The 12,265-nt window shown below is 52.0% G+C and overlaps 1 protein-coding gene across 1 annotated transcript; it reads left to right on the forward strand.

The window, feature by feature from the left end:
* Nucleotides 1-637: 637 nt before the first annotated feature.
* Nucleotides 638-9,678, forward strand: CPN2 (carboxypeptidase N subunit 2). Its single transcript, XM_020881725.2, has 2 exons — nt 638-745; nt 7,755-9,678. The coding sequence occupies exon 2, from the start codon at nt 7,758-7,760 to the stop codon at nt 9,399-9,401; it is 1,644 nt and encodes a 547-aa protein (XP_020737384.1). The 5' UTR covers nt 638-745; nt 7,755-7,757; the 3' UTR covers nt 9,402-9,678.
* Nucleotides 9,679-12,265: the final 2,587 nt, after the last annotated feature.

A 12,265-nucleotide genomic window follows, 5' to 3' on the forward strand; every position in this document is an offset into this window, starting at 1 on the left:
ATGAACACACACACACACACACACACACACACATACACTCACACACACACACTCGTCACTTTGCTCTGCAGCTGCTGCATGAACACCTTCAAGGCCAGAAAATCACTACCTCCTCATGCAACTGCTTTCATCCTTGGATAATCTCAGTAGTGAATGTGTTCCTGTCCATACTGAGCCAAAATTCACCTCCCACTATCACTTCCCCCTTTTAACTCAGAAGGGGTTTAGAAACGCAAGCAGTCAATAAACAACTACAGAAGGACGGCAAACCTGCAGCCCTCTTGGGATTTCTCCTGGCACTGAGGGTCTGCAGGGGCCTGTGGCTGGCTGTCCAGCTGTGGTCAGCCTGACTTGCACAGGAAGGGATATAAGTTTTAACCTCTGATCCCAGTGATCATCCCAGAGCAGCCTACTGGGAACCTAGGACCTGGTGGATGCCCTTGGGGTCCTAAAAGTGCCAAACCGTAACCTTGGCTGGATTTTGGCCCCAATGGGGATCTGTCCATGGGAAGAGTTCAGGGTCATTTTGTAATCTTTAGAGGCCTTGCCTAGACTCTCTCCTGCTGTCCTGTGACGCTGATGACATTCCAGGAATGCTCAGGCCACGTGAGGGGAGGAACCTCTGCCTGGAACTTTGATCAGCACCAGGGCTGCTGGGTTCGTGCTGACCACTGACCAACCCAGAGGCCCTTCTGCTCCAGAGGAAGAGCCAGGGCAGCTGGTCCCCACCTGTCAGCCCCTCACGGTACGGTCACTACAAGACTACTGGGGCCATGGGGGCATGGGAGGAATCTGGGGCCCCAGCTCAGGGGCGGGAGGTGGGCTGGTCACTTGTCTCAGATTTCAGAGCATATCCCTGACACCAGGCAGGCTGCACCTCTGTGCCAGGGTGGGGGAAGTCCTTGAGGGCTTCCCAGCCAGGGTCGTGCTGGGCTGGGACTGGAGGCAGGTTGTGGTGGGGGAGTCTGAGACGAAGGTGATCTGGTCCCTGTGCTCAGAGAGCTCCCAGGAAGGATAAGTAGTGTGACCATATGTCCCAATTCGCCTGACACCACCCTTGTTTATGCCAGTCGTCCTGGCATAAACAGTCAGACACGACTTAGTGACGGAACAACAACAACAAAGTCACTAAGTTGTATCCAACTCTTTTGTGACCCCAGGGACTGTAGCCCGACAGGTTCCTCTGTCCTTGGGATTTCTCAGGCAAGAATACTGGAGTGGGTCACTATTTCCTTCTCCAGGGGATCTTCCTGACCCAGGGATCAAACTCATGTCTCCGCCATCACAGGTGGATTCTTTACCACTGAGTCATCAGGGAAGCCCTTTATTATCAATAGCTCCTCTTTTATTCTCAGAAGTGTCCTAGTTTGGATGATAATGAAATAAAACATGCATGAGGCTACCTTTTGGTCAAACATTTATTATATACCCCACACTATATTAAGTTCTTTATTATTTACCATCTAATTTAGCATATTTATCATCCAACTGAGTGCTAATTTTAATACTAAGGGATGGGTTATAACCAGGCATTGGGAAATTGAGGCTTAGAGAAATGGCATGAACTGCCCAATCCAACACAGCCAGTAGGTAGTGGTATCAAAATTTGCACCCAGGGTGCAGCGCCAATAGAGCCCCAATCCCTGAAGCAGGATGAAGACTAAGACCCTAGATACAGGCTCACGAGAGCCACAAGTACATTCAGTTCCATTTGGCACCCAGGGCCTGAGCACCTATCTATGCTCAACTCTGAGTCAGGTGCTGGGGTGCATGGCCGGGTAAGGGATATTGCGATCTCAAGACCTCTGCCCTCCACCCCCACCCCAGAGGCTCCTAGTCAGGGGGTGCAGCTGACTAGAAGGCAGAGCAGAAGGACCCATGTGGTCAACAGAAGACATGTTCCCGGGGGAGCCAAAGGAGATGCATTCAAGGAAGTCTTCCCAGGGGAAATGTGACGTATGCTGGCCCAGAGGATGTGGAGAATAGGGACAGGTAGCAATAGGGGAAGGTCAGGATGGGCCTTCTAAAGTGGAGGGGACTATGTAATCAAGGACCAGAGGTGGGGCCCATGGGGGCATTTGGGGAAAGGGAAGTGCCAGGTTCACAACCTGCTCTTACTTCAGAATGTTCGTTCTCTTCAAGAAACTAAAATGGAACAGAATATACAAAAAAGAATGTCTATACATGTCTGACTGAACCACTTTGCGGTACAGTAGAGACTGGCACAACACTGTAAATTAACTATACTTCAATTTTTAAAAATAAAAAAAAAGAAGCTATGACACGGTAGATAGACAAGTTTCTTTGAGTCTCTGCAATGTAATTGCAAGGAAGGAAAGGAATCAAGGAAGCACCTATTGTGTGCTTGGAACCATGCTTCATGTTTTACATGAATTTTTTAATAATATTCAACCTTACGACAACAGTGATGCCTGTTTATTATTTTTAAAAGTTGAAAATATATGATTAAGCAAAAGGGAAAAATGAGAATCCCTGCAATTAATTCTGTTCGTCAGATAATTAATTCTGTTATTTGCAGATAACCCCTGCAAATATTTTTGTGTATAATCTGAAGCCACTGAGTCACTTCGTTAACTTAGCCTCCGGTGTGGGTGGAAGGGTCTTATTATGAATAGCAAAGACGTTCCTCTCTTATTACTCAGGATATTCCAAAGGTTTCTGGAGCTCTGCGCCAGGAACCAAGAGGAAGACCAAATATATATTTATTATATCAGAGTATCACAAACCCATGGCCAATTATCTCATTTAATTGCCACAACAGCCTAACAGTATGTAATGTGGGTTTTATTTTCATGACTGTTCTCCATTTACAATTATGGAAACTGGGATTCCGAAGGATTACTTCACTGTGTGTGTTGGGGCGTGGGGGGCGGGGTTGGTTGGTGGGGAGGGGCCTGAGGCAGGAGCCCAGCCCTGGTCCCCCAGCCTCAGCCACTTGACTTATTTCTCTGGTTGAGAGCAAAGGAGAATGGAGTCCCCGGAACCTGGGTGAGGCAGTCAGGGGCTCCAGAGGAACCTTGAAAGCCCTTCTTCTTGCCCCCAGATGTACTGGAGCCCAAGGGCAAAATCCAACCATGTTGGTGAGATAGACTCTGATGTTGATACCCCAGTCAAGGGGCCAGTCCCTGGGGCTTTCGGGCTGGGCTCTGAGCTCCCGTCACCCTCTGGAAGGAGCGAGGGTGGGCTCTGTGGTGGATGACACAGAAATGCACCAACACAAACGCAATTTGAGAAGAGGAAAGAGTCCATTTGCAACCAGTTACCTCCCCCACCCTCAAAAAGCCAGGCTTCTGTGGCTTGCTGAAAGCATGGAACATTTTTGCGGGCATCTTGCTGCTCTCTGCGCAATGCAGAGGTGGTTTGTAGGTGACAAGCTGGAATCTTCCAGCTGCTGCCCCACTGTCTCCTCTGGTGTCAGCCTCCGAGGTACCTAGGCAGGACCCCGTCTCCTAAGTCCTTGGTGACCTGCTCTCAAGGGTGGTTTGGGGAAGGGGCTCAAGTCCAGGGCATCCTGGCCAGAGCCATCAGAACCTGAGCTCTACTACGCCAAGGACAAAACACTGGCCTGTGTCCATTGGCTGGGAGGAAAGAGCCAGAAAGTGCTTAAAGAGGCCTCTCTTGGGTCTGCCAGAGGCGCTCGGATGATCCCATCCGTTTCTCCTTAGCTGACTCCTGTGGCTTCTTCAGCCCAGAGCTGGGGCTGGCCTGGGCTCCTGGAGCTGAGAGTCCTCCTTGTGCCGGGCTCTGGGTTGGGAGCTTTCAGTGCATTTTCTTACTCAATCCTCAGAACCCATGAGGAAGGTAGTGTTAAAGTTTGCTATTTTGAAGATAAAGAAATTGAAGCACAGAGAGTTAAAGTAATTCAGCCAAGGCCACACAGCTAATAAGGGCTGGAGATAAGATTTGAACCCAAACTGTCTGACATTAGAGCACAAACTCTTAGCCATTCTAGAGCGATGTGAGAGTGAGTCTTGGGCTGGGAGTGGATCATCAGTGTTTGGGAAACATCAGTGTTCTCACTGTGAGGAGTATCCTCCACTTCTTCCAGCCCCAATAGACTGGGGCAAGAGGATCTTGCCCTGAAACTTTAGAGGCCCTGTTCTGGCTCTCCTCTTACCATAGCACCCCAAAGAGTGAGAAGTTTGTGAGATCAAAGAAACATGCCCAACCAGAGGCTGTGTCCCCATATGAAACCCTGCTGCAGGGACCCAGGACCCAGGGCTTATGTGGGGCACATCCCAGCTTGATCTTCCCTAAGCCGACTCTTGTCATGGAAGTGCATGCCCGTAGGCTTGTGGGGTGCTGGGGCAACTGTGGGTTCTCTACTCATAGTACCGGAGAGAGTTAGGTGGGAAGAGGAGGGACCAGGCAGTAGGCCGGGTCTCTTGTTTATGTTCACTGTGGGTCTCGGAAACGTGAGGAGGGGTCTGCCCGTTCCAGGAGCCTTATGGTGTCGCTGCAAGCACCTGGCTGAAAGCTCAGGCCATGGGGACAAGTCCTGGCCCGCACATCTTAGCTATAGCTCCCAGTCGCTCTAGCTCTGGGAGCCCCGGTTTCCCTGTTCTGGGAATGTCTCCATCGGCCGAGGATCATGATGAGAGCTCTAGGAGCTGGCAGGTGGGATTTGCCCCTCAGTTCAGCCCCCTGTATCAGAGACGCTGCCCCCACCTCCCCCACCCACCACTGCCTGAGCCTAAGCTGATTTGTTTACACTTGATTTGCTGTGCCTCTGATGCCGTAGTTTTGACTCAAGTCCTAAATTCTCTAGTTATGTGCTCTTTTGGAAAATTATAAAGGGTATTATTTCCAAGTTACAGTGGGTTAGAAGTTAGAGGCATGGAGTGGGGTAGGCGGGGCACAGTCTCCCCACGACCCCTCATTCACGGGCACCTCCTGCTTTGGTTGCAGCTGTTCCAGCAGGAGCGATTAGGGAGACCAGATCTCAGTTCTAACCCAGGGCCCACTGTGGACCCCTGGGAAGCTGGCCTTGTTCTCTTGATGAGGCTGGCCAGATGGTCCCTGGGGACTTCGTGTCCATCCTAAAGGGATTTCTCCTGGAAACTGCCCTTTGAAAGCCAAAGACTGAAGGGGTTAGCTGGAAGAGGCCCGGCGTGTTGATAACATCACAGCACGTTACAGACAAGAATTGCTCCTCTCTTACCCTCTGGTTGGCAGGGGTGTAGGGAGGAGGGCTCAAGGCCATGTTCATGCCTGGCTGTGGTCATTCTCTCCAGGTTGGAACCATTCCAGGGAGAGGCAGTTCTGCCCCAAACACTGCTCATCCCAACTGTGGAGGGGTTGGTTCAAGAAACTCTAGCCAAGCCCACCGTGAGTCAACACCGTACTGGATGCTGAGCATAGAACGATGCCTCTACCCTAGATAGCAATGACTCTATCTTTTCCCAAAAAGACAGCTGTGAGAACCCATCCTTCAGAGGACCATGCTTGGTGCTAAGACAGAGAAACACATGGCAAGGCTCCCCCTTCCTGGGGTCAGGGAAGCCTTCTGTCAGGATCCCCAGGGGTTTGTGTAGGAGTCTAGGGGCAGCCCAGGTGGCAGATATGAGTGAGTGAGTGGAGGGGACCATAGCTACCCCATCCTTCTTTAGCCAGGCCCTCTGCTTCTTATTTGTATTCTGTGCATCCAATCTCGAGAAGATAAAGTCTCAGGCTAAAGCTGAGCCCTGTAACTCTGGTCTAGCAGTGGGGGGCGGTGGGGAGGGGGTTAGGACCAGGAGGCTTGTCCCTTTCCCTAGTACGTCCTGCATGGCAGGCTGGTGCCATCACTATTAGAGACCTTCCCACCACTGTGTAAAATCCACGTCCTGTGGCTTACATAGCAGCCTCCAGGAAGTTATGTGCTTTCTCGGGGAGAAATTGTTCCTTCTCTATTGATTAGGCAGAAAAATTCCTGGGAAAACTGAGGGTTATTGAGTGTGTGAATGGGAAGAGGTCTCGGGGCTTTTGAAAGCACTGTGTTTGCTTGCGGAGCCCTCTGGCCCAAGCTGCATCTTGTGATGGAGAAGGCAGCCAGCAGAGGGCAGCGGAGAGGCAGTCAGCAAAGTGTGCTTGGGGCCAAAGCTCCCAAAATGGAGCCAACTGAGCTCTTGCCTGAGGACAGGTAAATTGAAAAAATTATGATTTATATAGTGTGAGAGTTTTCTCTTTTTTCCTTCCTTTCCTTCTTTCTGTCTTTAAAGCTAAGTATATTCTATCCAAAGGGCATTTTGTTATTCCTCCTTTTTTTGGTGTTCAAATAATCTTTTCGGTAATGATGGTGGTTTGTACCCTTTAACAATAGGTAACACAGCTTATTAATTCTCACACTTTCAGATGCTCTCCTAAAACCTTTACCTATATTTACTCATTTAATCCTCCAATTATCCCAACATAGTTAGCACATGGTTATTATCCTCAATTTACAGATAAGGAAGTTGAAACTCACATCCAAGGTCACATAGCTAGAACACTGGAATGAACTGGGATTCCAATGAATAGAACTTGAACCACTATATGCCACCTAAATGTTGATGCGGGTGGGAGCAATAATGACCTGGTGGTGCAAACCTCAAGATGGGGCAATTAAGCTCCCGTTGGTCTTGTCATGTGAGAATGTGAGCCCAGTGCCCCTAAGGCATACTGAAATCTGGAAACACTTAATGTGCTATTTCTCAGTGTCTATATGCCAACTAGTGGTTCACACATTAAAAAAAAAAAAATCGAATGGCAAGGGAAATATGCTTGTAAGCTGTGTCACCAATTTGTGACCTGTGAATGGATACCAGCATTCAAAAAATTTTATATTTAGTGTACTATAAACTTGGTTGCCTCCCCTTATTTAAAGCAAACCCCCAAACAAAAACCTATGGGTCTACAGAATATGTGCCTCTGGGTCCTTCTTGTCCATACAGTGTTGGAAAGTTTTGTGGACTCCAAGGTGCTGGTGAGGGGAGGGGAACATTTTGACAGCAGTGTTGAGGAGAACACAGACTCATTTCAAGATAAGAGCCCATCATATCCCGGTGGCCGCTCTCAGCCTCAGCAATGCAAAGAGCTGATGGGAAGAACTCCTCATAATTAGGTTCTGGAATGTGCTGAGGTTTGGAAGCTCAGGAAGAGTTATGGTTTAAAAATTTCCAACTCAGGAATAATCTGTCCATATCTTACGTATTATCTTAAAAATTCCGCAGTACACATGGTCTCCTTTCATACCCTTCTTCCATGCCTTTTGGTCTTGTTCCCATCTCTTTCCTTTTCACTGGTGGCTCAGATGGTAAAGTATCTGCCTGCAATGCAGGAGACCCGGGTTCGACCCTTGGGTCGGGAAGATCCCCTGGAGAAGGAAATGGCAACCCACTCCAGCATTCTTGCCTGGAAAATCCCCTGGTCAGAGGAGCCTGATAGATTATAGTCTATGGGGTCACAAAGAGTTGGACACAACTAAATGACTTCATTTTCACTTTCCACCTCTTCCCTCCAATCTGGAAAGAACATGGCTAGTCCAGGAGACCAGGGTCTAGGTCCTGACACTAACATACAGGTGACAGCCTTGCTGTTGGGAGGTTAGAACTGTGGTCCTACTGACCTTGCAAGGCTGCTATGAGGCACTATGAGAACAGCTATCAGAAACATAAGCAAGTTCCTTCCTGGCTCTCTGACGGGTGTGTTGGTCACTGGGCTGCCTGCCCTCGATGAAGGTGCTGCTTCTGTTTTTCCTTCCCACTTGGGTGTAGGAGATGCCTCCCGGAGTCTGGCTGCGCTGGGCCTGCCTCCTGCTCCTGGCCAGGCCCACCCTGCCCTGCCCCCAGGGTTGTGACTGCTTCATCCGGGAGGTGTTCTGCTCGGACGAGGGGCTTGCCTCCATCCCACTAGACATCCCACCACATGCCACAGACATCATCTTCGTGGAGACCTCATTCACCGTGGTGGGCGCCAGGGCCTTCAGCGGCAGCCCCAACCTGACCAAGGTAGTCTTCCTCAACACCCAGGTGTGCCACTTCAGGCCGGATGCCTTCGGGGGCCTGCCGGGGCTCCAGGACCTGGAGATCACCGGGGGGAACTTCTCCAACCTCAGCGCCGACATCTTCTCCAACCTGATCTCGCTGGGCAAGTTCACCCTCAACTTCAACATGCTGGAGGCTCTGCCCGAGGGCCTCTTCCAGCACATGGATCGCCTGGAGTCCCTCCAGCTGCAGGGCAACCGGCTCCAGACCCTGCCCCAGAGGCTTTTCCAGCCTCTGAGACGTCTGAAGACCCTCAACCTGGCACAGAACCTCCTGGCCTACCTGCCCGAGGAGCTCTTCCACCCCCTCGGCCGCCTGCAGACCCTGAGGCTAAGCAACAATCAGCTGGCATGTCTGCCCCGGGGGCTCTTCAGCCATCTGGGCAGCCTGCAGGAACTCTTCCTGGACGGAAACTCCATCTCCGAGCTGCCCCCAGAAGTGTTCGCGCAGCTCTCCTGCCTGGAGAAGCTGTGGCTGCAGCGCAATGCCATCGGTCACCTGCCTGGGTCTGTCTTCTCGGCCCTGCACAACCTGACCTTCCTGAGCCTGCAGGGCAATGTGCTGCAGACGCTGCCTGCCGGCCTCTTTGCCCAGTCCCCCGGCCTGGTCAGCCTGTCCCTGTCCCACAATCAGCTGGAGACCGTCCCTGAGGCAGCTTTTGCCAACCTGACCAGGCTCGGGTCCCTCACGCTCTCGCACAACGCCCTCACCCATCTGCCGGCCGGTGTGTTCAGAGGCCTCAAGGGGCTGGTCAAGCTCTATCTGAGCAGCAACAACCTGACGGTCCTGCACCCCGCCCTCTTCCAGAACCTGTCCAACCTCGAGCTGCTCAGCCTCTCCAGGAATCTCCTGACCACGCTCCCCGACGGCATCTTCGACACCAACTACAACCTGTTCAACCTGGCCTTGTATGGGAACCCCTGGCAGTGTGACTGCCACCTGGCCTATCTCTTTAGCTGGCTGCATCAGTACAGCGACCGGCTCTTCAACATCCAGACCTACTGTGCCGGCCCTGCCTACCTCAAGGGCCAGGTGGTGCCCGCGCTGAGGGAAGAACAGTTGGTGTGCCCCATCACCCGGGACCACCTGGGCTTCCAGGCCCCAGGGCCTGAGGACAGGGAGCCGGGGGGCGCCTGGGATCTGGTTGCGGAGGAAAGGGCGGCCAGGAGCCGGTGCACCTACAGCAATCCCGAGGGAACCGTGGTGCTGGCTTGTGACGAGGGCCGGTGTCGCTGGCTGAACGTCCAGCTGTCCCCCAGGCAGAGCTCGGGCTCTCCGGGACTCCCCATCAATGCCAGTCAGGAGTGGGACTTGAAGTCCGGCTGTGGCTCTGTGAGGGTCACTGTGTCCATTGAGGCTCTGGCAGGGGAGCCGTAGGTGCAGGGCAGACGGACCAGGACCCTCGGCAGATGGCTTCTGGGCCCAACTGGGCAAGAGATGGTGAGGGGAGCTGAGGCTTGGGTTCTTCAGATGCAAGGGGTGGATTTGCATCTCCAAGGTGGAGGAGAGGGGCGTGGCCGGCTCTGCCACCCAGAGCCTCCTTCATTACCCTGGTCTCTGAGAATGATACCTAACAGGACCATCTACAAGCTTTGCAGAGCACCCATCAAAGCTGCGTTGTGGTCTGAAGAATAAAGGAACGCATCTCCCCTGGTGTTTTTCTGTTATTTAATACTCATCCCTGTCTCATCTCCACCCTGCGATACCAGGGCTCCATTTCCACAAAATGGAGGCCAACCTCTCTTGACATCCAGTTCAAGAGCCAATGCCTGTTTCTGTTCCTCTGCTTCAAAATGTGGTGGGTTTTTTAAAAAATTTATTTACTTTTAACTGAAGTAAAACTGCTTTACAATATAATATCATAGATTAACACATATACATGGAATCTAGAAAGATGGTACTGATGAATCTATTTGCAAGGCAGCAATGGAGATGCAGACATAGAGGGCAGACTTACGGACGTGGTCACGGAGGGTGGGTAAGGAGAAGGTGAGACAAACGGAGAGAGCAGCCTGGAAACATGTACACTACCACATGGAAATGTGGTTTTAATTGACAAAAAGAAAAAGGAAGAGGATAAAAGCAGAGGTGACGAGAAAGATGAGGGGTGGGGTGGAGGTCTGACTTGGTGTCGAGGAAGACTCAAGCTGTTCGCACCCACCTCCGGGGCGTCCAGGAGAAATCAGGTGAGAGGGGCCCTGGGCGGGGGTGGGGGGGGTGGGGGTGGGGGTGAACGCTGTGGCTTTGCCTGCTCCGCTGACAGGATGGCTGTTCCCTGAGGAGGGAGCCAGGAGGACCAGGAGCCGGGTGGGCGGGGACGGATGCCCTGCAGTTCTGAGTGTCTGTGCCTGTGGGCTGCTCACTCACAGCAACTGTCCCCTCTCAGTTCTCAGGGCACCACCCTCCTCCCCAGGCCTGGCTGCACCCCCACCAGTTTTACCCTCACCTCCTGCATGCTGGTCCCCTTCGGGTTGGCTGTCATTCAGGCTCCCTGCGTAATCCCCATGAGGACCCTTGCAGTCAGATCCCATCTCTATGCTGACGACCTCAAACCTCCATCTTTTTAAAAAATAATTTTATTTATTTATTTGTTTGTTTATTTTTGGCTGCACTGGGTCTTTGAGGCTGCACGGGCTTTTCTCTAGTTGTGGCGACTGGGGGCTACTCTCTAGTTGTGTCAAATCTCCGTCTTAGGCCTGGTGTTTGGCTCCATGGTGACACATCTCTCTGCTCAGCAACTTGTGTTCTATCATGACAGCCACACACACGTGTAGGCCAGACTCTGTCCCCAGCTCCTCCAGGATCCCTGCCATGCAAGTCACCAAGTCCAGGAGCGGGGCGTGGTCTCCAACCTCTCCTCCCCTTAGTCCTCACAGCCAACCTGTCACTGAGGGCCTCTGAGTGTCCTCTGTCCATATCTCCTTTCCCGTTCCCAGCCTGGAGAAGCTCTTGGTCTCCCTGGACTGAACTGTGGCCCAGCCTCCTGCCCCGTTTCCCTGCCCACGCCTACAGCGTGGACCAGCTTGGCTGAAGTTCAGGGCTTGGGAGAAGAGAATCAGATGTAAGCAGGCTCTCCAGGAGCTCGCGTTCTGACGGGAAAGATCAGACAGGGGGTGTCTGGGATGAAAACATAAGCTCGATGGGGCGGGCGCCGAGCAGGTGCTGGCGAGTTCATGGGAGGCAGAGGTCAGATGAGAACAGACCTCGGGAAGCTGTGTTGGATCCCTGAGCCTTGAGATTGTGCAAGCAGAGCATGAGCCAAGGGGTGGAGAGAGGCAAGCGGTGAGGTCAGGGCTGAGGCCTCTGGAACAGGCTGGCCGGAAAGCAGATGGAAAGACAAGCAAGGCTGGAAAGCTAGCTGGAGCCTCGAAGGGCACAGCGAGCAGGCTGCATATTCATTACGGATGTAAAGGAAGGCTTATGCCTGTGAAGCCTGACAGCAAGAGGCAGGGAGAACAGTGAGGACTCCTGCCTGGCTTGGGCTGGGAGCTGCAAGGAGATAGAATGAAAAGTCGTCAGGACCTGAACAGTACCTACACAAATGGATTAAAAGACTGAAATGTGAATTACAGAAATGCAAATTCAAACAACACAGGCATCGCTTTGTACCCATTAATTTGAGAATCAATATTAGTAATATGAAAATGAGAAATCGGGATCATGCTCAGTGTGGACGGAGTGGAGCCTCAGGGTGCCTCTGGCAGCGACTCCTCCCAGCGCAGGAGACAGCCTGGGGCAAAGAAAGGGTTTGGTGAGGGGGACAGGGGTGCGTGGGTGCTGGAAGATGGGGGGAGGGAGATACCTGGGGTGACTCTCAGTTTTCTCTCTGGGAGATGGGGAAGACAGTGAAGCCACTGACCGTGGGCAGGTGGAGTTTAAGGGGAAAGGAGGAGCAAGATGCCAGCTTTAGGCAAAAAAGTACAACTTTGTCATGCTGTCTTGTCTAGTGATGTTGTTTAAAAAGACGTGCTTCCTTAGAGTCAAACCAATTAAATTCCAAGGTGATGGAAGGTAGTCTGGCAGATTTGCCAAAGGAACAGACTTTATCAGATTCATTTGGTCCAGTCCCCCAAAGCATCTGGTTTAATAATAATCCTGACCAGCTCCTCCAAGGGTGGGGAACATTGCTTCTCTAGAAAGGAGGAGAGCCTGAGTGACTGAGGATCCCATGGTGCCGGCCCCCAAAGCTTTGTTTTCACTGCCCTGGTCCAAGTCCAGGCTGCACTGGCTTCCAGCTGGTC

The sequence above is a fragment of the Odocoileus virginianus genome, chromosome 4 (genome assembly GCF_023699985.2).
Source record: "Odocoileus virginianus isolate 20LAN1187 ecotype Illinois chromosome 4, Ovbor_1.2, whole genome shotgun sequence".
Lineage (NCBI taxonomy): Eukaryota > Metazoa > Chordata > Mammalia > Artiodactyla > Cervidae > Odocoileus > Odocoileus virginianus.